The sequence below is a fragment of the Akebia trifoliata genome, chromosome 4 (assembly GCF_017979445.1).
Source record: "Akebia trifoliata isolate Shusen 1 chromosome 4, ASM1797944v1, whole genome shotgun sequence".
Classification (NCBI taxonomy): domain Eukaryota; kingdom Viridiplantae; phylum Streptophyta; class Magnoliopsida; order Ranunculales; family Lardizabalaceae; genus Akebia; species Akebia trifoliata.
In genome coordinates this window covers 6,458,122-6,483,675 of record NC_141378.1, presented here as the reverse complement: position 1 = coordinate 6,483,675, position 25,554 = coordinate 6,458,122, and the positions used below count along the sequence as shown (strand labels likewise).

At 34.3% G+C, this 25,554-nt stretch overlaps 3 protein-coding genes and 1 pseudogene across 5 annotated transcripts; 1 reads left to right on the top strand and 3 right to left on the bottom strand.

Annotated features, from left to right (window-relative positions):
• Nucleotides 1-347: 347 nt before the first annotated feature.
• Nucleotides 348-6,488, bottom strand: LOC147403350 (TLD-domain containing nucleolar protein). 2 transcript variants are annotated; one of them, XM_086438900.1, is made up of 9 exons: nucleotides 6,184-6,488; nucleotides 4,911-5,210; nucleotides 4,771-4,820; nucleotides 4,599-4,671; nucleotides 4,422-4,502; nucleotides 4,236-4,299; nucleotides 2,333-2,420; nucleotides 2,134-2,218; nucleotides 348-702 (listed from the first exon to the last, which is right to left on the bottom strand). In XM_086438900.1, the coding sequence occupies exons 1-9, from the start codon at nucleotides 6,295-6,297 to the stop codon at nucleotides 664-666; spliced, it is 894 nt and encodes a 297-aa protein (XP_086295026.1). In that variant the 5' UTR covers nucleotides 6,298-6,488; the 3' UTR covers nucleotides 348-663. The 2 variants fall into 2 exon arrangements, with proteins under 2 accessions (XP_086295026.1, XP_086295025.1); XM_086438899.1 differs by having other exon boundaries at nucleotides 4,771-5,210; nucleotides 6,184-6,481.
• A 2,489-nt stretch (nucleotides 6,489-8,977) lies between these two features.
• On the bottom strand, nucleotides 8,978-12,254 carry LOC147403349 (mitochondrial import receptor subunit TOM9-2 pseudogene; annotated as a pseudogene). The gene is made up of 2 exons (XR_015177471.1): nucleotides 12,096-12,254; nucleotides 8,978-9,528 (listed from the first exon to the last, which is right to left on the bottom strand). The product of XR_015177471.1 is annotated as a mitochondrial import receptor subunit TOM9-2 pseudogene (transcript).
• A 3,651-nt stretch (nucleotides 12,255-15,905) lies between these two features.
• Nucleotides 15,906-20,862, top strand: LOC147403348 (uncharacterized). The gene is made up of 5 exons (XM_086438897.1): nucleotides 15,906-16,065; nucleotides 16,214-16,357; nucleotides 18,678-18,773; nucleotides 18,901-18,993; nucleotides 20,423-20,862. Coding segments are annotated over exons 1-5 (612 nt in total). The 5' UTR covers nucleotides 15,906-16,064; the 3' UTR covers nucleotides 20,701-20,862.
• Nucleotides 20,863-21,964: 1,102 nt separating this feature from the next.
• On the bottom strand, nucleotides 21,965-25,303 carry LHCB5 (light harvesting complex of photosystem II 5). Its single transcript, XM_086438896.1, has 6 exons — nucleotides 25,006-25,303; nucleotides 24,785-24,869; nucleotides 23,021-23,071; nucleotides 22,755-22,875; nucleotides 22,481-22,615; nucleotides 21,965-22,382 (listed from the first exon to the last, which is right to left on the bottom strand). The coding sequence occupies exons 1-6, from the start codon at nucleotides 25,223-25,225 to the stop codon at nucleotides 22,122-22,124; spliced, it is 873 nt and encodes a 290-aa protein (XP_086295022.1). The 5' UTR covers nucleotides 25,226-25,303; the 3' UTR covers nucleotides 21,965-22,121.
• Nucleotides 25,304-25,554: the final 251 nt, after the last annotated feature.

The window sequence follows — 25,554 nt, the reverse complement described above, 5'->3', positions numbered from 1 at the left end:
ATGGCATTTAGTTGAAAAAACTCACTAACAGAATTATTAAGCTACCGCCCCAAAATATAGGGCTTTTAAAAAGAAAACACCATTAAGTAATTTTCCCAAATATAAACATACTGAGTATGGTGGTTTATTTTCAATGAGGCATACAGGGTCCAATGATCAGATGGACACAACTACAAATTCTCCACATCCGTTCAGATACAAAAGCTTTCCCTAACCTTACCCATCAATGGACTCCTCACGTATACAAAGGAGTGCAGTTCATTCAATAAATAAATACTCAGTGTCTTTGCAGGTGGGGGGTAGGGAACAGATCTATTGTAGCATTCCCAAACAGTATTATTTCAAAATAATCTTTCCAAAATTTCAATAAGCATAATCTAGTTACACACATTGGCTTCTGTTGACATAAATAAGTTAGGATTGGACCAAGGGCTTCAACCATATATACCTACTTGGTTGATGCCCAGACAGAAAATTCAAATACATAATTGATGTTACAATGAAAAGTAATTTCATGGTTGGACTAAATAAACAACACCACTCCCCCCTCCCTTGGATATGGAGGCAGAAAGGGAAGTTGAAAAAAGAAAAAAAAAGAATAAAGAATACATATGACAAATAAGAGAATGAATATGGATGTAGCCGTGGCACCTCTCATTCTGGTCATGTGAGGTATTGTGATGAATGAGCAAACCCCCACAACTGCAAAACAGGAGCAGCAAAAGAATTTCAAAGAAAAAAAAAGGCATAGAAAACAATCTCTACTGTTTAAAGTCCAAAGGAAACCATAACCAAGTCAAGTGATTTTTAGGAAAGCAAACATGGAGGATTACATTTGAAGCAACACCAACCTCAAAATGCACATTGCTGAAGATAGCGGGGATTATAAATCTTAGCATTGAAGGTCCATTTCTGAAACCATTATCATCTAATCATTCACACAGGTAAACACATCCAAGCTTTTTTTGTGATCATTTTATGTATGTGTCTTGGGTCAGGCAAGAATGTATCACCACATTATGATGGCATTGTAATCGCATATTTGCCCAACAGTCCAAATTTTAACTGTTGGGCAAAATCTTTTTTATTTTTCTTAAACTTACCATAAATACCTCATGCCCACACATTCCTACAACACTTAAAATCAACTCTCTACTCTTCCTTAAGCTCACATCTATACTCATTTTAGCTCCATTCTAACTACTCTCTACTTCTACGCCCTATTTAAGCTCCCTTCTCACTACATTACCTACTTCTACTCCATAGATCATCTACATCAAGCTCAAGAAACAAGAATCAAGATTTTACGTGTAGAGTACATAGCGGGTTCACATTACCAATACCAATGAGTAAATGACTTGTAAGTTATAATTTTCTGAGAAATTTAAAAAAAAAAAAAAAAAAAGAATGAATTTTGAACTTGTAAATTGTATTTATATTTTTCTTTGGATGATTCATTTATATGTTCATATGTATGTCCAAAAATCACAGTTAAATCAATAAAAATTTCAGTCTTATATGGATTCTTTTGTAAAAATAAAAGATTACAAAAATATTTTTTTAGAGTTACTGTAATAATTGCAAAAACATTTATTCTTTTCTACTTTTTTTTTTCAAAAAAAAAAACCACAACAAAAAATGGTGCAATGCGGACCACATATGCTATTTGACAACATTTCTAGTAAAATAACTTCTAGTTACAAAATATCTGAACTAAGTCTAAAGTCTAAACTCAATAGCACAAATCCGAATTCCCGAGAAGTCACAAATACATTGTTCTTGAAAATGAAACAAGTATTGAGTTACAGTGCGAAGATACATATCTAGTAGTTTTAAATTAACTTCAAATTATATTATATCGTTATAAAGTCTAAACTCAACGGCACAAACAAAAATTAATATTATGGGATATCTGAGTTCCCAATAAAACACAAATACATTGTGCTTGAGATGAGGTAAAACTATTAGATGCGTAGCAGACTGAAAATAAAACAAATGTTTCAAACATTTGCTTGATACAATTTATACAAATCAATAAATAGCAATTGAACTATCATTCAAGGATCTAACAGAAGATAACCAAAAGCAGGAGAAGACCAATATACACACAATATTAATAACACAAAGCTGTACCTCAACATTCTTCAATTCAAATTCTGGACCATGAGCCAAGCATAAGTTCCCGAAAGTTTCACATGGTCCACTTGTTCCACTAAGCCTTTTCAAGAAAAGATTCAAGAATTATGAGACTCGAATATGCCATCTTTGATTAAGCTGATTTAAATGGACAAGCTAAAAAAAGTTTCCACACTTAAAACACGAAGAAACTTACAAGTCTCCATCCAAACAAAGAGCAAAGTTGCCACCTCCACCAAGTGCCAATAAGTCATTCAAACACAAATAGTAATACCGATTGGCACCTGCATCAACAAGTCATTGTAACATGCCATCCGTTCGAAAGATGATGAACATAGTACCCTCTGATTTAAAATGAATAGTTTATGGATGAATTCTACGTGTTAATTTTAACATTTGGAAGACCCACATGTATGAGCGCGTACTAGACATACTGAAATATGAACATTTTTTTTAGTGCATTGCTAATTTTCACCTCAAGACCTTCAAATTAACATAGCAAATAGTGGCAAGGTTCTAAATTTTTTGTATTTTGGTTAGATTAAAAAAGTAAGTATTTGAAAAAAAAAAAAAAAGGAATTTTCATGTAAATATTTTGAGAAAAAAAGAAGACAAGAAATTAAGAATTTAAATTTTGAGAAATGACAAAGTAAGTGTGAAATTAACCAGTAGAATGTTCTTTCCACAAACCTGATAACCAGAAACCTATCCAATCTACAAGGAGTAGGGTTATCTTGTTTATTAATCTGATCAAAATTTTCCTCCACTTAGTGGAAGAACCAAGAGAAAAATCCTGCTCCCAAAACTCACCAAATCCCTCATGCGACTTGTCACTACCCTACCTCCTTTTAAGATAATCTGATAATGTTGACCCCATAAGCCTGCAAAATTATCCAACTCTTTCCAAAGCTATTTTTTCCTTTTAACTGGGTAAAGAAAATTTCATTAAAAGAAATGGGAAAGTAGGGGTGGCAATGGTTGGAGTCGGGTCGTGTTCGTGTCATGTTGAGATAAGGGTATTATGAAAATTTACCAAACCCAAACCCAACCCATTTATAAATAGGTATACCTGACCCAACCCATATATAACCTATTCAATAAAATTCTACTCTTTATTGGAAAAAATAAGTTCCATTTTGACCACCAGAAATAAAATATCATTTTCAAATTAAAGTTACACAATCATAAACTAAGTTCAATGGTGAAAAATAACTTTCTTTTGAATTTTTTTTTCAAAGTTCGTAGAATTTTGTCTTTTACAACCATGTGGCATCAGATCATGTTTTTGGATGCCATAAGTGATGTGGTTAGAAAACTTTCCTTACTAACTTAGTAAGGAAAGTGTCTTTCAATATTATTATTATTATTATTACTACTATTATTATTGGCTAAACAAAGTGTATTTCATTATCACATGATACATAATAGTCTTACTTGGTAAGATCTTAAATCTTATTAAGGGTCATTTTTCCAATATTAGGAATCAAACACTATATACCTCTAGATTTCAATGAAAAAAATAGAGTTAAAAAATATAAATATAAACATAAATAAATAACTTATTAAGAAAAGTATTTTTTCTTTCCCATACTAAAGCTTAACCATTTATTAATTTAAAATATCTTAAAACATCCTTTATATTTTATAGAATTGGATAAAAAAAATGTATTATGAAAAAGTTCTAGGAAATTCTAAAAAAATGAGTAATTTAAAAAATTCTTAAATAATTGTTGATATATTTAAAATTACATATTAATTACAAAATAACTAAACGTGTCTAAACGGGTTAGGCGGTTTGATGCCCAGAACCCAAACCCAACCCATTTAATAATCGTGTTAGACGGATTGACACTATTATGACTCAAACCGACTAACTTCGTGTCGTTTTCGAGTCGAGTTGAGATTGACACTCCTACGGGAAAGCAAGCAAAGGACACCAACCACCAATCAAGACGACACCTCGCTACCAAGATAATCCCTTCTAAACACAGTCTTCGAAAAAGAAACCTCTAGACTCCATGAACATCTTGCACCAACCAAATAATACACCCAATATAGAAGTGATGACTTCATTAAAAAAAAAAAAAGAGAATGTTTACCAGTAGCTCTGAAAAGCCTTGGCTGACCATAAATAGTTGTGAATACAAATGTTTGGTTTGTCCCCTGTCAGAAAATTGTAATAAAAAGATTTCAGGGTTAGCATGCTAAGAAATAGCACCGAGCATCATCCTACTAAAGCAAAGAGACAACCGAACTTCACGATAAGATGACAAATGATAACTTACTTGATATTTTCTTTTTGCGGTAGGTTTTAGAGGACATTCTAACAGCCCACCAAAGACAGTACCTTGCATATCTCCAACAATCTAGAAGGGATACAACATTATTCAAATCATTGCCCAAAAGAAAACCCAATTTTGCAGTACCATTGAAGGAAACTTTCATAGAACATATGAACTTACAAGCAAACAAGGACCAGGAAGATCAACACTCTTGCGTAGAAGTGTACGAAGTGATATACCATGCCTCAACGTACTGCCCTTCATTTAAAATAACCAACACTTAATTAAGAACAAGATACAAGAGAGATTAGGCCAACATCAATAAAGGAAACGATTCTTTGACGAAACTTACCTATACAACAATACCCATTGGCACCCTTTCACTATATTGGGAAGAGATGACTGCAAAAAATCATACAAATCTGATGATATGAAGAAAGACTCCTCTGAAAGATCAGGAACAAGTTCTACTGACATATGTGAGGTGCATACTCCTTCACACTTTTCAGAATCACTGATGTTCCTTCCTTGGTCATGGTCTTTGCCTTCATCTTCTTGACAAGTCTCCCCTGTTACTTTGCTCTCAGTTACAGGATTGCAATCCAGTGGCTGGTCTTTCGATCCAAAACTTTTGCTTCTCCATCTAGTTGAAAGTGATCGGAATGGTCTAAGATCATGTTGATGCTTATTTGATTTGTATCCACCAAAATTTAATGTTGGGAGGAAGGAAAAAGGGAATGAAGATGAAGATTTTTGAGAACCATTTTGTTCCTCCTTAGACAATGACCTGGTCTTCACAGGTAAAAAAATCATTTTAAAATAATTAAAATTCAAAAAAAAAGGGGGACAATACATTAGAAATGACACCAAGGTAGTTAAAGGCACCAGATGACAAGCAAACTACAAGGGTTAGTGCCTAACATCGCTTATGCTAGGGGTACCAATGGGCTGCATCCAGCCTTGGATTTTGATATTATTAAGGTGCCTCAATGCCTGACTGTTGCTTATGCTAGGGGTGTCAATGGGCTCCAGCCGGGCTTGAATTTTTTGATAATTTTTTAATGGCTCGACCTCGTCATACAATTCAAATACAGTCCTGCATATTTAAGTCATCTTCATCATCATATCATCAAAACCTTCCCCTCTACTGACCACGAACCCCTTGCTTGCATAGCAAATATATGTATTATCAAAGCCTCATCCTAACAAGTAACAATTACGAGTTGCTGAAGAAACAAACGTGACAGATGATTAAGAGCCCATTTGTTTATAAGTAGGTAAGATTCCATATTCAATTAGCAAAGATCTGAAATTTACTAGGCATGATGTGCACTTAGCAGCAATGGGTCTTATAAATCTTGGCCACAGATCTGGATGCACACACCATTGCCAAGAAGCTGACAACTCGGATATGAAGTGGGGATGCATCAAACCTAGGAGAGCCCAGAAAACCATAATACTTCACCGTTAAAAAATGCCAAAAAAAAAAAACACTATCTTTGATCTTTCTGAAGATTTTAAGAATCAATTACTAATCACCCACAAACAGTCTCGCCAAACTATCTCAAATGCCCAAAATTTCCTATAGCTCAACACCAAAATTAACAAAAACCCAAACCACGATCGGATCAAATAGCCCATTGGTTTACCAAACTCGAGAATGTAACCCGGAAAAATAAAAATGCCAAATCTGGGACAAATCAATAACAGGAAATGTTTAATTCGATTTGAACCACAATACAAAATAAAATTAAACATCGTATACCTTCGGTTCGGGTCGAATTATGGAGGACTCCTTGGAAATATGCGATGCAGAAGAAGGCGAATCAGCAAGAAAGCGAGACAGCTTGTCTGCAAATTTATCTTTCCAACCCTGCATGTCGATCGTTAACGAAGAAACGAAGAGATGGAAAGAAGAACGAAACCCAAACCCTAATTTTCAAGAAAGAATCTCTCGAAAAAAACACACATACACACACAAAAAAGAAAGAAAGAAGACAGAAGCGTCGGTAGCGAGAATGGTGGGTTTCTCTTTCGCGTACATGGTCTCGTGAAAGGAGGCTACGCACGTACATGTTACACGTGAGAATTAAGCGTATGGACTACGGACATGTTTCCACGTGAGAACTACAAAAATGAATCAAACAGGTGAGAACTACGAATATGAGTTGTCGTATAGTCAACCAAGTCCTGATTGGGGGTGGCAGTGGATCGGATCGGGTCGGGTCGGATTGTATTGAGCTAAGGGTATTATGAAAATTTATCAATTCTAACCCATTTAATAATCTTGTCAAAAACTTAAACCGAAATCCAACCCATTTATAAATAAGTATACCTGACCCAACTCATATAAAACTTATCTAATAAAATTCTAATCTTTATTTAAAAAAATAAGTCTCAATCTCCCTACCAAAAATAAAATATCATTACTAAAAAATAAAGTCAAAAAATCATAAATTAAGTTTAATAGTGAAAAATAAATTTATTTTGAGCAAAATTTGTAGAATTTTGTCCTTTACAATATTTTTGGATGTCATAAGGTATTAAGGTGATGTGATAAAAAAACTTTCCTTGCTAACTTAATAAGAAAAGTGTTTTTCAATATTATTATTATTACTATTATCATTGGCTGAGCAAAGTGTATTTTATTATCACATGAGATATAATAACTTTACTTTGTAAGATCTTAAATCTTGGTGAGGGTCATTTCGCTGATATTAGGAATCAAAGCACCTCTATATTTTAATGAAAAAATAGAATAAAAAAATATAAATATAAATAAATAACTTATTAAGAAAAGTGTTTTTTTGTCCCCAAACTAAAGCTTAACCGTTTATTAATTTAAAAATATCTTAAAGCACCATTTATATTTTATAGAATTTGATAAATAAAAATAATTATGAAAAAATTATAGGAAATTCTAGAAAAAAAATTAGTAATTTAAAAATACTTAAAAAAATTATTGATATATTTAAAATTACACGTTAATGACAGAAGAACTAAACGTGTCTAACGGATTAAGTGGGTTGACGCCTATAACGCAGACCCAACCTATTTAATTGTGTTAGACGGGTTAACACTATTATGACTTAAACCCAATTAGGCTTGACCCAAACTCATTAACTTCGTGTTGTTTTTGAGTTGTGTTCGCGAGTCTATGTTAAGATTGTCACCCCTAATCATGGTTTTAAACTCATTTTGACGTCTCATCTCGTCCTTGAACGAGACCAAGTCGTCTCAGACAATTCATCTGATTTATTTGAGACTTCTCATTCAACAATAACACAATATCCTGAATGTCTCAAAAGCAACAGGGATAAGATTAATAATCTTGAAATAGACTTCCAAAATTCGAGTTAATTTTGGGCCAATTTTGAACGATTCAGCAATGGGGTTTCAAACGGATCCTTATTAGAAAAAGAAGTGGGTAGAATCATATTCATATTGGACCAGTCAGTGTAGATCCAAGACTGGTCCAATAGGTAAGCCAGTCAGATTTAGACCCAATTTGGACCTTATAAGATTGAAAGTCCTCCTGAGATTAGTCGTGGTGCGCGCAAGGTGGCCCTGATACTCTGTTAGCCAAAAAAAAAAAAAAAAGATTGAAAAATATACATCGGAATCCAATCCAATCCATACCCGATCCTATGAGATATTTGGGCAAAGATCCAAGACTGGCCGATTTAATTGATAAACATGTTAAATTTGACACTGTTCTGATAACTTATCAGATTTTAATTTCTACTTTGATTCATGCTAATGAACCTACCTCATTGTAAATCAGGTCAGAATGTTGGCCTCGACCTAATCCATTTTATAAAGAGTGACACTTTTAGGGCTTTTACTACCAATAATCAGATGACAATGTTGGGTGGACAATGAATTTATGTTCAATAATACATTAGAGACTTGATCAATAATACATAAGACTTGATTAAGGGCGGATGGCCCGCTCATAGAGTGTCATGGGGGCACTCTTTTATGTATTCCCTTCTCAATCCATCAGTCTTCTCTGTACAATCCTAAGAAGAAGCCCTGAAATAAAGCAAAAGGTGGAACATAACCTCTTATACAGAATCATATCGAGGTCCTAATTGTTCAACTTTGATATGATGTCCTTCCAACATGGATTCATGTAGAACATTGCACCACCATATGGACATAGTACATAAAGGACAAATATGAGGCCCAATTGCACCCCCTACATGGTTGCATTTACATCACACCTCCTTCCATGGTTGCCAAAGCTCCTAGTGAACCCGAAATGAGGATAGGGCCTAAAGTAGAGAATCAAGGTTCCTTCCATATTTGAAACCATACCAGCATAACGAACCTTGAAGCGGACTCCAATTTTGCTTGATTAACCAGAGATTTATCGCTGAGTTTTTAATAATCTCTTGAATTCAATCGCAAGGGAATTCAAACCAAACTTCAGATGATGGTTCTCAACTATGACCTCTAATCAGTCCAACGAACATTCAACCATCTCCAAGCAATTGAAGGCATATATTGATTGCAAAGATTTTAAAATGGACAAAACAGAAATTCGACAAAACATCTCAAGCACCAAACCCTACAAACCTTAATGTGCCTTGAGCATTGAATAAGCCACTACAAATCCATACAAAAAGCTGTTACATCCACTTTTAAAAGAAGGAACCCTAAACGGTTCATACAGATCTGATAAAATCCGAAATCGCTTCAACAGAAATCTGAAGCTTATCAAACAAAATCCTAAAGAAAAATGTATGAAGTTCTGACCCGATTGAAATAATCAATCGATCACTTGGTTGGGGGTGCAATGGGTGGTGTGCCGAGCAAGCTCGCCTGCTGTAGCTCGAGTTCATTCATCTGCTGCTCTCGATCCATCTCGATGATGAGTGGAACGACCAAAATCAGAAATGTTGTTCCTGCTATCCAAGCCGCTTTACCAGTACTCTTAAGGAGCTTTTTGGTTACATATGATGCATCAGAAACAGTTTGTTTCCCACGATGAACGATCGGGGATTGAGATATCGTGTTTGAAACCCTGGCTAGGATTCCTTCGTTACTGCTGTTGCTGCTCGTCCCAGGTAGAGAAAGGCCCCCTCTTTTGCTCTGAGATGCCATTCTTGAGAAAGAGAGATTCTAGTTAGCAATTTAGCATACAGAAAACAGGTACACAAACTAGGTAAAAAAAGGGAACAAAAATGTTCTCAAGGGATAAATTTTTTATGTTCACCACATGCACACATGTTGATGTGGCCATGAAAACGGGTGGCGCACCACATTACAGAATATAAGGCACAACTTATCAAAAAAACAAAAAACAAAAAACAGGCACAACTTATCAAATGTAACACTATAAGATTTTTTAATATATTCTATTGATACTGATACATTTTTTTACCACTATATTAGATCATATTAATTTATTTTGAGTTTTATTACCTTTGATTAACATATTTAACTATATTTAGTATGTATGTGTTTACTATAGTAATACATGAAGACACAAAGTTAACTAATTATATTGTAGAGCAAGTCCCTCGATGAATGTTATTTATAAATGACATATTGTTAGTTGATGAGATGAGAGGGGGTTAACACGACGAGATTTGGATATTGTTTTGCTGTCCAAGAGTTCTATACTAAGCAGAACTGAGAGTAGATGACAACTTTAATACACCCACAGAGAGAAACGACTAGTAAATATCAAGGCCCAAGAAATACTCCAAAGCGGCCATTTTCACTACCTTCTTATAATGGAAAGATTTAGAAGGACGTTGCCCATAAAAACAGAGCCAAATGGCTAAAGGAGGTGTTCTATATTGATTTCTCTGACTTATTGAATAAAGTTTGCTGTTTCTCTCTGAGAAATGCTTCAGTAGTTGGATTTGGTGAAAAAGCCTTTGGTGTGATGTCAAGAACCCTTAAAGTGATTCCAAAGTACTTTACTATTTCTAATCTCTTTTTCATCTTCTTTATTTTTTTTTTGATCGATATTTTCATCTTTTTTATTCTTCACAAAAAAGTTTTACGCCTTGTTGGAATCCTAAATCAGCAACTTTCTGATCTAGTTGAACCTGCCCAACTAGATCTGAACTCAGCGAAAACCCTTTCGGACCCAAGATCTGAACTTCCAAATCCTAGATTAAATCTTATAAACTAACTAAACTAAATTTCAGTCAAATCCCTTGATTGAAATCCATCTCAACCGTCCCAATTCTCGATTAAAACCTGCTTTTGCACCCTCTCTTCTCTTCTCTTATTCTTCTATTTCTCTCTAATGCACTTCTTGTAATCTTTCTTCTTCAGCGCCTAATTAGTCTCTCTCCCCACTCTTCATAAAGTAGAACATACATAGAATTGATAAGACCTAGGTCATCTTACATCAAAAGCTAAACCTTCAAAATTGACAGGAAATCTGAATCCAACGTAGATGTGAACTATTTATCAAAAAAAAACATACAGGTGAACCAATTAATGGTATGAAAAAAATAAAGTTTAGAAGAAGACAGATTTCAGGAAAAATATCATATCCCAAAGGTTGAAGATAAGAAGATTAGCCAAAACCATTTTAAAAGTTTGGAAAATGAAGGGGCATATCATAGTGGCCCCATAAAAATGTTTCTTCATTCTATAGTTTTTCTATTTCTAAAGAATTATTATTACAGCATTCAGTAGCCAAAATTGTAGGCAAAGTTTTGTCCTATATGGCTGATTTTTTTTTGAAATAGGACGATCTCTATGGTGAGGAGATCATCCTCACAAAACTTCAGTTCATTCCGAAACTTAAAACCCCATCAATAGTGGTTAACAAACTAATGGTAAAAATTGACGGTCCACAATTCTTCAACTTGTAAACTAGGGTTAGAAATTTCAGAATGGACTGATTTCTTTGTGAGGATGATTTCCTCAAGATAGAGGTCATCCTCAAAAAATCAACCCATTCTGAAACTTTTAGCCCGTATAGAACAAAACACTTTGTCCACGACTTTGGCTACGTTTTTGGCTCTTGAACCCGACCCATATATATATAAATTTTAAGTTTTTCTATAAAATTGTTGAGGCTTATGCCTCGCATCAAGAACCCAAAACGCCTAAAGTGCACCTTGGGAACCTTAAAACACTATATATATATGGTTTTCAAAATTAATAACCACATTTATTTCATATATTTAAGCTTCAATTTTAATTTTAATTTTAATTTCATTTTGAAACACATTTTTTCAAAATATTTTTTAATATCATATAGTGAAGCATATATAGGCAAAGATATTATCATCCCATCACCTTTAAACCACACCATAACACAATTTTAAACCTTCGTGGCAACATAAAAAGAAGAACATTTGCAAATTATATTATCTTTATTTTTTCTCCAGCAACACATCATCATGGCGAAGAAGAAGAAGAAAGCACAAAGAAAGAGATATGATTTTCTTCACTAAAAGCACTATAAACGTAAAGATCTTTCATGAACGATCCATAAAAGTATTATAAAACCAAAACAAACAATATCTCAGATGAAATTCCATCAATCATAGATGATTCATGGTGAAATCAAAATCGTACATTTGAAACCCTTAAGAGAAAAATAAAAAATAAAAATAAATCGATCAAACCGTGACCAACGTATAGATCAAACTAAAAATTCGAAACCAAAAGCAGGAAAAGCGATGAGGGTTTAGTTACCTGAAATCTCCAATGGCCTAGGGTTTCAAAGAGGGATAGAATGGGAGTATGAGACTGAGGTGCGAGTTCAAACTGAATAAAAATGAATTATACTTCGGGCTCAAGAAAATATGAGTTTTTAGGTTTTTTGCAATTCAAACCCTTAATATTATAAAACTACGGTAGCATCCCTATTAAGTATTAAATATTAATAAAAATGCCATTCGGGTCTGCTGACCCGCTAATCCGGATCGACCCGTCCAAAACAACAAAAGGTTACTAGTATACTGCATATTAAAAAGAGTGATGTTAAGTGCCACTATCGCACTTTTCTCTCTTGTGCCCATAGTGGAAAAAAAAAAAAAATTTGATGATTTGATGATCTTATGATATTTAAAAACATGATCCGATGCAATGGAGTAGTATAGGACAAAATTATATAAACTTTAAAATAAAAATAAAAATATAATTATTTTTCATCGTTCAATTTTATTTTTAAATTTGGATGTTTAGTGGCCATCAATTTTCAACACCTTGTATCAAGCTTGAAAAATAATATTTTTTTAATATATCTTTTTTGAATATGAATATTTTCATGAAATCTAAAAGGTTGTGTTGTTGAATTTTCAATGTGATAATAAATGCAGGCCCAACGACTCTTCTTAAGATTTGAAATCTAAAAAATAAATATGTGGGCAACGGGCAAAAGAGAGAAGTTTTCTTTATTGTTGATGTCATTGCGCCATATGTCAAACGTTTGTTGGGCTATGAGGTAATTTGTCATAAGCGTTGGCCAAGAATAGCGTCGATTTAGCATTTCTCTATTAAAAAATAATGGTGGATCCCACTTCAATTACAGTTGTGGGGTATAAGCTACAACCTACAATGGAGTGGAGACTCTACTTAATTATTTTTCTTTTTCACCCTTTCAATCTTATTCTATTTTCTCTCCTTGTCTTTTTAACATGGTTTTAAATATCATCTGATATCGAGACGACTGATCCAATGCATCTTGATATCGTTCACCAACGAACCGAATAGACAAGTCAATGTATCAAATGAGATTTAAAATCCACATTCATTTTTTTCATTGTTAAACGAGACATCTCAAACATATCGAAAAACTCGTTCGAAATGACTCAATCTTGCTCACAACGAGATGAGCCATCAAAACGAGTTTTAAAACCACGCTTTTTACTGACATCCTTCAAATTTTACTATTTTTCCTCTTTTAGCCTCTTAACTTTTAAGAGGGCTAACAGAGAAAAAATAATTAAGTCAAAGAGGTATTATTAAGAAAGGGAGAAGAAGAAGAAAGATAATAAAGTTGGAAGGATAATATTGAAAAGAGTTCGACTGGGTCTACTAAGTTGGTAAGGATTTCACCTTACTAAGAGTCCTTAGGCTCAACTTGTGACATTTTAAAAACATGATTAGGTACTTTAGGGTGCAAAGGGCAAAATTCTATGAACTTCAAGAAAAAAAAATTACAAAAAATATATTTTTTACTATTGAATTTTAATTTTAAGTTTGGGAGTTATGTGGAAGTTTGGTAGTCGTACATTTTTAAAGCCTTGGATCAAGCTCAAAAGAAATTGTTTGTTGAAAAAAGAAAAAAAGCAATCAGATTTTTTCAATGGGCTGTGGTGTTGGATTGTTGATGTGGTAATCCATTGGAGTAAAAAGGTTTTTATTAAGGCTTAAAATCTTACTATATTTGTAAGGAAAGTGTTTCACTATTGAAAAAAGGTCGAAGGAGAAAGAGAACAACGTTAAGGGTGTTTTTGAAAAAATGAAGAAGAGAAAAGGCAAAATCCATCATCGGCATATATATTCATATATATGATTTTATAATAGATAGGTAAATAAATTGAATAACAAAATTACCATCATCTCCAATCATTTTTAATTGATCATGGTAGGATTAGATTTGTTCAAAAGACATGGGTATAAAAATAGTTAATGAAAAGATATATAAAAACATTTTTACTATTTTCAGCTGTTGATAATAGCATAGAGAAAGACAATTAATCATCTTTTTACGAGGATTTATTCAATTGAATCTTGATAATCTAACTACCTCACGTGGCACACTCAATCAACTCTCCTGATGTGACAAGTTCGGGAATTGTATATCTATATGCCTCAATATACAAAACTACACTTCCCCATAAAATGTGTATCTCGAGGGAATCGTGTATCCCAAGACGTACATATCTATAGTTCCCGAACTTGTCATATCAGGAGAGTCGATTGAGTGTGCCACGTGGAGTAGACAGATTATCACAACTCTATTCAATTGCAAAGTAATTTTTCAAAATTTTGGAAATGGGGACCAGGGTGGACTCTAACTCACAAATAGTGACAACGCAACTGCAAGAGATGGAGCATATACATCATGAATGTGGGATTCTATAAGTAAGACAATCCAATAATACTCCTTATAAGACCTATAAGGCCTCAATGGTGCAAAGTTAGATTGAAACTTTCCCTTGTTACCATAAAGATTTGCAAACTTTTAAACCAGAGCTTACTTGATGGTAGGGTTGTTAATGAATTGGGATGGTATGTGATTAATCTGATCGGAATTGGACCAAATCCAATCCAAATATAATTGGATTTGTCCGAATAGGAACAAAATTGATATGTGCACTATAACTGTATTTTAAGCAAAATATACAATGTAATTTGTAAATTTTCTCACGTATTATTAGATCAGAACACAATTATCCCTAAACAAATCTGATATGTTTTAAACCGTGTCCTTTTAAGAATCCAAATCCTTGATCTAAACCTTACGTTACCAAATTTTTAACAACTGGTAGAGAGTGGTTTTATCATAATCGAAGAAATGAGGAACAAACTCAGTTGGATTGATCAAAAACAGGAAAAATAAACTTGAGCATTTAGGCATCGGGATAATTATTGGAAGGCAATGGCATCCTTTCATAAAGGACATGTCGAACAACTTAGTAAATGAAATGAAATTCAACATTCCCCCTTCACTCCTCCCCCAGCCCCACATGGCACGGCCAGTGTTAGTCAGGGTGGGAGCCTAACTAAGGTAGTCTAGTGGGACTCAAAGTTACACTCAAATAAATAAATAAAAATCTCTCTTGGGCATACTTAGTGATTTTCACAATGAGTCATGTTGCGATGAAAAGCATCTATGGATCCTATACACACTTTCATGTCAGGATGTGCAATGTGAGGTACAATGGTAACTCCAGCATAAGTCTTTCATAGTATAATAGTTATTTGATGAAGGAGATGCCATACCCCCAAAACGAGGTCAAAGCACATCAAGTTGTTCTGAGTAAGGTTGCACTTGATCTCTCTTTCATGGCCTCGTATCATCTTCACTAAGAATTGAAGTGCTTATTTCCTATCATTTGAATCTAGCTTTCCTACTTTAAGTTATCACCTTTAAGTTTTGGACCCACACCCTTTCAAGAGATTCCCACTCCGGATTATGGTTCTGATTGATTGATTGATAGCAAAACACGTGTATCAATAAGAATATTAGATGAGTCAAAGTCAAAGACTATGTTTGACTAAACTACCCATTTAGACTTAGACATAGTCATTATCATTACAAACGTGCTTATTTAAATGGCACCACTTGCCCAAATCTCATGAATCGAAAGTCCAAACAAGGGAAAATGCAACAAAAGAGAGAGAGAGAGAGAAAGAGAGATTCAAAAACAAAACAAACAAAAGAAATATTTCAAATTTGGCTGAAAGCAACAGTTCCCATTGGTGTGGATCCCACATGGCCAAGTGCCAATTAAAGCGTTTTCCCTACTTTGTTTACAAGCCAAGAAAGAATTCATATTCTCCCCACTTTTGCCTTCCATTTAGATTTCAGAGCCGTTTCTGGTTTCTTCTGTTTGACTCTTTAAAGCCGTTTCATATACTAATATAATTGACTTTCATAATACACAGCTTCCACACACCAAAATTCCCAGAACACAAGAACCCATTGCAACAAGTGAGTCTCCTCATCTGTTTTTTTTTTTTTTTTTTTTTAATAATCCTGTTTGATTATTTGGGTTTGATCTCTCTGTCTAAGATCAGCATGTTTTGATAGGAGATTGTGTTTTCTGATGTGGGTTTCTTGTTGTTTGTGGTGTTTGAAGTGTACCCAAGGGTGAAGGTGAGGGAACAAGAACAACAACAAGAACAAGAGAAGGATCAATTTGTTGGAAAAGATGAGAGAGGAGTCTCTTTGATATTATTGAAGGTTTTTGATTCTCTTTCTTTACAGGAGGGTTGTTTGCCAGGTATTGTAACTCCACAAATTACTTGATTTGGTTGTTTAGTTGATCATATTTTTTCTGAATATTATCTGATGATTTAGATATTTGGGTGTCTGTTAATTGGTTGTTATTTAATTTTTAGATTTACTTTTCATGGCAAATAAGAATGTTTTGTGTTCCTGAATGAGTGTGATAACATCTGATGATGATATACCAGTATTTTGTCTGCTTCGATCGTTGATGAACTCTGTCTCTAACTTAACAATCTCTTTTTATTTTTTATTTTTTATAATTGGATTTGTCTGCTAGCCAACTGAATCCTTATGAAGATTTTATAAAATCGGGCGAGATAGATTTGAGTTCCATAGTTTTTTTTTTTAAACTGCACAATCAGGGTAAAATTAAAAGGAAATATTGAAGAAATTTCCTACGTTCGATGATTGAGAAGAATATGTTCTATCAACAATTATAGATTGTTACATAAGTTACAAACTAATTAGATAGAGGCACTTGTCATCAGATTTATTCCCATGAGAAGCTTTTATTTATCTTCCAAAGTAATAGGATATCTATCATTAAAAGGTTAATTAACTCACCACATTTAAAAATTTTAAAAATAAAAAAATTAATTTAAAATAAAATAAAAAATAAAAAAGCCCACAATGATTCCTACTATACCTTACAACCAGAAACCCACCATGAAACAATGATTCTATAACAAAACAATTACAACTGGTCGCTGGTATTTCATTTTAATGTTTATAGCTTGAATCGGATTGATCATTTTCAGTTTTGTTGAGTGATTATGGTTGGGCCTATTGTGATGATATTTCTTCTAAAATTAGATTTTGCACGCTTCTTACCCTTGATCCTACTTTGGATTGAAAATTGCCTTGCATATCCTTATAGAACAAGAGACTCTACTTCTCTATTTCTTTGAAAAATTAAGTGCTACCAAGAGCATTTCAGATACTAATTTTTATGAGTGCACCTTATTGAGTTTTCCATTTCAATCAAGACAAGATCTCCCTTACAATATTTCTTCTTACGTCAGGTTCTTTCAAACATTTAACTTTGCTCTTTACTACATTGATTGGACCTATTTGATGGATGTTCTTTTGTTTTACAAACATAATTTTAACTCTTCTATGATCCTTCTCCAACAAAAGGAGAAGAAGAAGGCAACATATTCTTGCTATCTTATCCAATTGCATATCGGACAAATTCGTGTATTTTTCACCTTCCCTTGAATGTGGAATCCACTTCTCGTCCTATAGTACTTGCTCTAAAAATCAAAATTCAAAGAATCTTAATTAACAATAAATACACCAACCATATTGAGGTAGACATTTATGTTATGTAGGAAAAACTCATTCGTGAGGTGCCTCACTTCACAAAATGTCAATCTTGAAGTGCTACATCGCTTTTGTGAGGCAGAGATGCTAATAGGCTTTGGTCTAATGCCTCTACTCAATTATGCCATTTTCGTGACATCACGTGCCTTCCACACCATTTCAAAATTTCTAAATTCAATGGGATCAATGAACATATTGAGGTTAAATTTCATTTAGTCCGAAACATATAATGGTTATTTATTTTATTGTCCTGCTAAATTGGGGATAACTTTAGTAGCTAAGTAGTACGAGTCATTGTGTTAGTTCATTCAATTAAGCGTCTCACTAAACTATGCCTTAGGAAAGACCGAGCGACTTGGCTTAGATGCATCCGAATCATCTGAAATTCTAAGCATCAATGGAATGCCTAAGAGGAAGATAATTTAAGATATAAAAAACCCTTGAAAAATCATGTAGAAATCTAAAAACTTAAAAAGTATGAATATTGTTGACTACAAGCCTAATGTAGCTTAGGTTTTATCCTAAGAAATCTCATTTTAACAAAACCTCTCTGATGCATAGAGTTTGGCAAGCCTAACATCAATTATTTCAGTATAGATGAGTAATGTAGAAATCTGTACTAGAATGAAAATTCTTTGCCTTCCTGCAATCAAATTCTGAACGTGTAGTACACCAGGTTATTTGACCATCAATCCTCGGCAATAATTTTCATTTTTTTTGTCTTGTTTTTTCGCTATAAAAATTTCAGTTGGTTTTTGGAGTGCTTGAATAGGCATGTCAATGGCCTCTGTGTGTTGTATCTGTGTCTTCTTACTAGAAATAGAGAAAAGACAAATACAAACCGATTGAGGGGAAAAAAAAAAGAGATTCATGTAAAAATTTCTGGATTTCTTGATTTTATTATTTGAACTTTAAGAAATAATTTTCTATTATGATGTATTTTGAATCAATGCTTGTGCAGTTCATAACCAAATTTTCCTTATTTCCAGTGAAGGATTACAAAAGTGATTCGCCGCCTTCAGTCGCAAGAATCCCAAAGATTTATCTCCCAAACTTTGCTACACCACCCAATTCTTTATCCAAAGGTTTAAGTTCAATTTAATCTAGTAGCTTTGGTCACGACAATTCTTTTTATGGGTCTTCTTATTTTATATAGGTAAGTCATTTTTATCACACGAGTCACATTTTCTCATGCTACATCTTGATTGGCAGGAGTGGCTGCGAACAGCAAAGAAATTGAGGATAGCAAACCCAACATTAGAGCTAGTACGGTTCCGCGTCCTCGTGCTGTTTTATCAAGTCCCGGTATTTTTTTTTATTTTTTATTTTTCACTTTCTTTGTTTATTTATCATACAACTCTAGAAGACTTGATCTCACTTGACTTAATATCGAGTCTGGATAGACTGTTATCATCCTTCATCGTTTCACCATTATACATATTTTTCATCCTATCAAATCTTAATAGTTGTGACAAAAAGTATAATTATCAAGAAGATTTGAAAAATGGGCAATGTTCAAGAGCCAACTATTTGGCCAACGTGTTTTGTCCTACATGGGTTAGAAGTTTCGGAATGAGCTGATTTTTGATCTCTATGGTGAGGAGATCATCCTCACAAAAAATCAGCCCATTCTGAAACTTCTAACCCGCCAATGTGTTACAAGTTGAAAAATTGTGGACCATCCATTTTTTGTAAGTCACTTTTGATGGGGTTAGAAGTTTCTGATTGGTCTGATTTTTTGGTGAGGATCATCCCTTCCCAAAACTTTTAACCCATGTAGGATAAAACACATTGGCCAAATAGTTGGTTGCCGAACATGACCCTTGAAAAATATTACAAAGGAAATACAACCCTTTTAGCTCATGAAAGAACTAGGACAAAAATGATCCTATACTTTTATGAACCTGTATAGTAACAGAGAAAGTAGCAAATTAGTCATCCTAGTAAATGGAGTTGAGTCAATTGAGTTTCCAAGTCAACTCTACTAGTCAATTGAGCCCGAACTTAAAACAAAGATTCTGGTGGAGTTTTGACATCGAACTTAGTCAAGTTGAACTGAAATTTGGCTCTCGAATAAACCACGTTTGAATACATGTGTTTCAAATAACTTCAACTCCTGGTGATGGAATTAATAAATTTTCACAAATAAATCAAATGTGAAATATAGGAATCAAAGGTTGCAACTCATTTCTCATTGCATCTTCCATCCCCTTCTTTATTGGTCCCTATCAACTATGGTTTTAAACAAGCTACATTCTGTTTGGCATTTAAACCGACTCGGATCAAATGATCTTGACCCAAGTCAATGTCAGACAAATGTCTGACTCAAGCGTGTTAAAGGTGAGTCTAGGTCAGTAGAAGGCCAAGAGTGAGATTAGCTAGGTTTTTGGAAGCCCGGTCAATTCTAATTTGACTCGGGCATACCAAATTAGGGTCACCGATACTTTTTTTTTTTATGGGTTGACTGGACTTGAAACCACGACCTCAAAGTTGTTTTGCAATGTGTCAAACCAAGTGAGCTATGAATATCAAAGCATGAAATGGAGATATTATAATTTAGAATATTTCCTTGGAATTCAGTAATTTGTTAAATATGTGCCGTGAATCCTTTTCCATTGGTTGTTGCTTATTCCTATTATTTCTAATTGTTTCAGGATGTAATTTTTTTTATGCTCAATTTAGCATTTCAAATTATAAAAAATACTAAGTGTGTTTTTGGTTATTTTGGATTCAGATAACGACGGGATGATAGGAAGTAGAAACCAATTACTTAGAGAGAGGACTTCGGCTTTGAAAATGCATAAATTGGTAGAAAACACTCCTGCCCAAGGTAAGGTCAACCCCAGAGGTATTAAAGCCAAGAGTCCTATAAACACAAGAGGACCCAAGGAGATCACTGATGATAAGAGTCACATTAAGGGAAAGAAAAATCCAGAAGTAACAGTTCCGAAACAGAAAGTTTATCTTAGAAAAGGGAAACCAAGCTCTAATGAGAATATAAGTTCTCGATAAAAGTTGTTGACTTGTCCTTCCTTTACATCCTTTGTTCTTTTCGGCATAAATGCTTTTCATGTATGAGTTCTTATGACTTCCTACAAAATTGGTTTTTGTAATGTTATATCATCAAAGCCTTATATCAAAGGTTTGGGTTCGATTGAAAGAATCCTGTTTTTATTTTTTGGCGCAGTTTTTCCGGACTTGACTGATGTGTTTAGAGTTTACCTGTTATTGTGAATGAATGAAAATTTGTACATCATCAACTGCAGTCTCACTTCTTGAGGACTAACAAAAAGCTGAAATAAGAAGAGCAACATGCGTTATGAATTCGTTTGGTGGTTAAGAGCACTATTACTAATTATAATTAAGTCCATGTCGCTCACGCCCGAATCATGTTCCTAGCTACTCCTGTTTTTGGTCATAAAGTAGTTCAATTTTTTGTTTTTTTTATGACTCATTTTTCTTTAACTTTGAGATTCTCTCTCTTTCAATCTTCAAACATTGAGAACAATATGGGATTTTGGGAGAAAAATGTCAGATTTTTAAACGTGTATCGCCAAGAAAAAGTATAATATATTTGACAAAAGTAGTTGCAAGAATCAATTTATAATCTAAACTATGTTTTCTTTCATTATTTCTTTTTTTAAACCATATTTATCACCTAAAATGTTGATTTTTATGAATATTTCATTCCGTTTTGTTGAATGTTTCGATTTTTCCTTGATAGAAACATTCCTCTGAAATGAAATTTTAAACCTTAATCAGAATCAGATGGCCGTTCATAAAGACTGCATCTTTATTAACTCTGAGCCAACTAACACAGGGGTTTGGATAGGATGTGCTTTAGAACTGCCCTAATTTTCGCCAAAAGAGTTGCATTGTTCGCTACGTGCTCTCTATGTGGCATTTTGTTGTAATTATCATGCCATCTCTATAGAGCTTTGTATGGTGCCACGTTGGCATACTCATGGTGCCCTTGTTGGCATGCTCTTGGCTCGGCATGGTGTCCAGACTCCAGACGAGATGTCCAAGTGGGAACCTAACCGCACCACCTAGAATGACATGTTTGAGTAATTGATCACAAGACCTGTGGCAAGGTTGGATATAAAAGGAATTAGACACTGACCTCGAAATATTCAATATCCTTGAAACTTTCAGATTATCTCGAAAGTTTTTGGAATTTTTCGGAATATCTGATTGATTTCGCCTAATCAAGACATTGTCTCGAGAGAAGATTTTAATACTTTACGGGTAAATTTTACACTAATTAGACATGTAGTTACTCAATGAAGAAAGTCTTATATGATTAATACAAAGCTCTACGAAAGAAAACCACAGTTGGGGGGGTTACAGGTACAAAGATCAAGAGCCTCGAAATATCTCCTTAAAATTTACACAACATTGAGCTTTGAATCGATCCATACGGAAGAAACAGATTACAGGGTAGGAGTGCGCTCTACAGTTCCCGAAATCACAGTAAGCAAATTGTTACCGAAAGGATCGCTAAGATGGGCTGCAAGATTCTCAACAGGTCCTTCACCTGTCACATAAGCCTGGATGAAGAAACCAAGCATGGCAAACATTGCAAGTCTTCCATTCTTGATCTCCTTCACCTTCAGCAGCGCCGCCTGGTCTGGATCATTTGCAAGCCCCAGTGGATCGAATGGACCACCCGGATGAAGCTGGTCCTCCAAGTCCTACAGATTTAAAGAAATCCAATTATATCATCATCATCTTTGAAATAATTGGAATTATGATAATTCAATATCTTGCATCCAAACATATAATTACGTACCAGGCCATTGGTAATTCTGTAATATTCGGCGCCACCGAGTAGAACAACCTCGGCAATGACAGCAAGGACGAGATTAATTGGGATGTTCTTTCCAAAGTAGTTCAATGTGTTCCCATCGAGGAGTAGAGCTCCGGTCTGCAAAATTTATTATAGATGCCCAAATCAGTTAAATTTTTTTAGAACTTATTTTATGGTTTTGGAGGATTATGAGCTTTAATTATTTTTTTTTCTTATTCGTGGCCGTAAGCATACTGCCTTTGACATTGACACGTACCTTGAACCAGACTGCTTCGGGGCCACAGTTAGCGCCGAATTTGTTGAAGGCCTCAGGGATGATGAAGCCAGCGGCACCAAGCATAGCCCATCGGGCGTGAATGAGCTCATAAGCCTGGTACCTGCAATGAAGACAAACCCATTTTTGGTGAGCCAAAGCGCGAGTAAGGGTATTTTGGTCATTTGCATGGTCATTTTTGTCTTTTTACATAGTTTGCCATCAGTAGTTTTAAGAGGGAACTAGAAAAGAGAGCTGAGTTCACTTACTTGCTGAAGTTTTCAGGTTTCTTGCTCAGTCCAAAGGGATCATAACCATAACTGCAATTAGCGAAAAAAGAAATTTCAACTAAGCAAAAAATTCTAGAGCAATCAAGTTATGAAAGAAGAATAAAAAAAAAAAAAAATTTACATTGACAGGAAAATTTTCAGGTTTCTGAATTAGTGAGTTTTTCCGAGTTGAATCAACTAATCAACCTTTCGCACGCTAATATATATAAAATCATCGCGAAATTTTATCAAAATAAGCTGGCCAACTTTAAAGATGATTTCTTCAATTTTAGAAAAAAATCGATGAAAATAGGCTAAAAGACTTGTTAAGGTTTCATGGTGTTACCCTAAGGGGGGAAATCGGCTATAGTTGGTTATCCCACACTCGGATAATCAACTATAGCCAATTTCCCCTTCTCGTAGTGTACCCAAAAGTTTTAGTGATTAAGTCCTACTCTTAATTTTTTTTAAACTAGCCAAAAAATATTGGGTGATTTAAACATGCCCTCCACACTTTTTGGTGAATATTAGAGATAACCCCCTATGTTTTGAAACTGATGACATGCATCCCTTGACCTCAGTTTTCTATACGAAAAGATCTAAATGCCCTCGTCTTCATCTTCTTGCCAAAAGCTCTTGATTTTTCTTCCTAAAATCAGTCATCTTTCAAGTTCTTTGATATCTATGGTGTTCTTTTGTTATCTACCTAATCTTATCCTCAGGTCATTGTTTTCAATTTAAGATTGACCCCTTTGTAGAAAATCTAGACTTTTTTAGAAAAAAATTCAAAGTTTTCTTCTACTTCTTCTATAAAAAATCCTATTTATTATTCTTCCCCAACCCAGAAATCTTCAAGTTATTCAACTTTCTTGTTAATGTAACTTTAATCTATTCAACATTATCTCATGTCCATCATTTTCTACCTTGCCTTAAAACCCTAGTTTTTTTTTTACCCCAACTCCCTTCATTTTACATTTCTAAAAACATCCTATCTTGCCTACAAGTTTGAAAGTTGAAGTACATAGAATTTCATTTTACATTTCTAAAAACATCCTATCTTGCCTACAAGTTTGAAAGTTGAAGTACATAGAATCTTGAGGTTGAAGGTGAATGGTTTTTTATGAGAAAATCAAGGGATTTTGGTTAAAGGTTGAAGATAAGGGCATTCAGGTATTTTTTTTGTTGGTCTACCAAAAAGACTGAGGTCAAGGAAGGCGTGTCATCAATTTCAAAACATAGATAATGTCTCTACTATTCACTCAAAAGTTGGGGGCCATGTCTAGCACTCTAGCCTTACTATATAAGGATGAGTCATGTTAGTAACATTAAAATTGACATTGATTCTCACATTGATGATGTGGAGGTGCACATATAGTCATAGATGTTTTTCACTCATATCTCGATGAAAAGCATCTATGAGTCCTTACATACATCCACGTCGGTAATGTGAGAATGGATGTCAATTTCATGTTACTTCAGCATTTTTCTTATAAGATCGAATTTCACCCTGTCAAGACCATGGATCAAAAGCTCAAAAGGAATTGTTTTTTGAATTTTCTTTTTTCGGATCTAAGTTTTTCGATGAAATTTAGAGGGCTTTAGTGTTGGATTTGCTTATGTGGCAAAACGACCCTTAGTAACGTTTAAAATCTTACTATGTTAGTAAGGAAAGTGTTTCGCATAACAATGATGCATGCACGACAAAATAACTTCCAAGGCAAAAAAAAAAAAAAAAAAGTTTTTCTAATAGAGATAATATCTTACTCTCCGGGAACTTCTCCGGTGAGGTACTCCGGGATATCTTCTCGGTCCAAGAGACCTTCCGGCAAGAAAATCCTTCTATCCGGACCTGAAAAATCCGATAATTAAGAAAATAAAACCAAAATTTTCAACATTTTCTTATACAATTAACTCAAAGATTAATCTAAAATTTCCCAAAAAAAATTAAAAAAATTAAAAAATGGTGAGGAAATCGATCGACTTACCATACCACTTTGCGAGCTCATCGTCCAGCGAAGAGACGGGGGCGGCCTTTGCTTTTGGTGCCGCCGCCTTCTTCTTGGAAAAGAACGCCACCGTCTTCGAAGTTGCAGGGTTCGATGCAGACGGAGCCGAGCGAGCCGAAGACGTAATATTGAGCGGGTTCCCAAGCATTTCTGAGACTCCTAAGGAAGCTATAGCTGTGGAAGCCGCAAGAGAAGCCATTGAAGCTGGCTGAATTATTACTATTTTTTTTCTTTTTTTCTTTTTTTTCGCAAATGAGGATAGATGGAGAAGAACGAAGAAGAGAGTGTGGTGAAGAAAGAGACTAAATGGATGATCTATTGGACGAGAGTGTGCCACGTGGGATTTTGGTTATTGGGTTGTGATTGGTTGGTTTTGAAGATAACGTGATCTGAAAATCAGATTTGATAGAGTGGTGTTTGATGAGATGGAAGATTATTTTGCTGACGTGGTTGGCTCATGTCTCTTGAGGTTTTAATCTTTATGGATAAAATAGTAATTTGAAAAACAGTTATGACGGCAACAGCTCT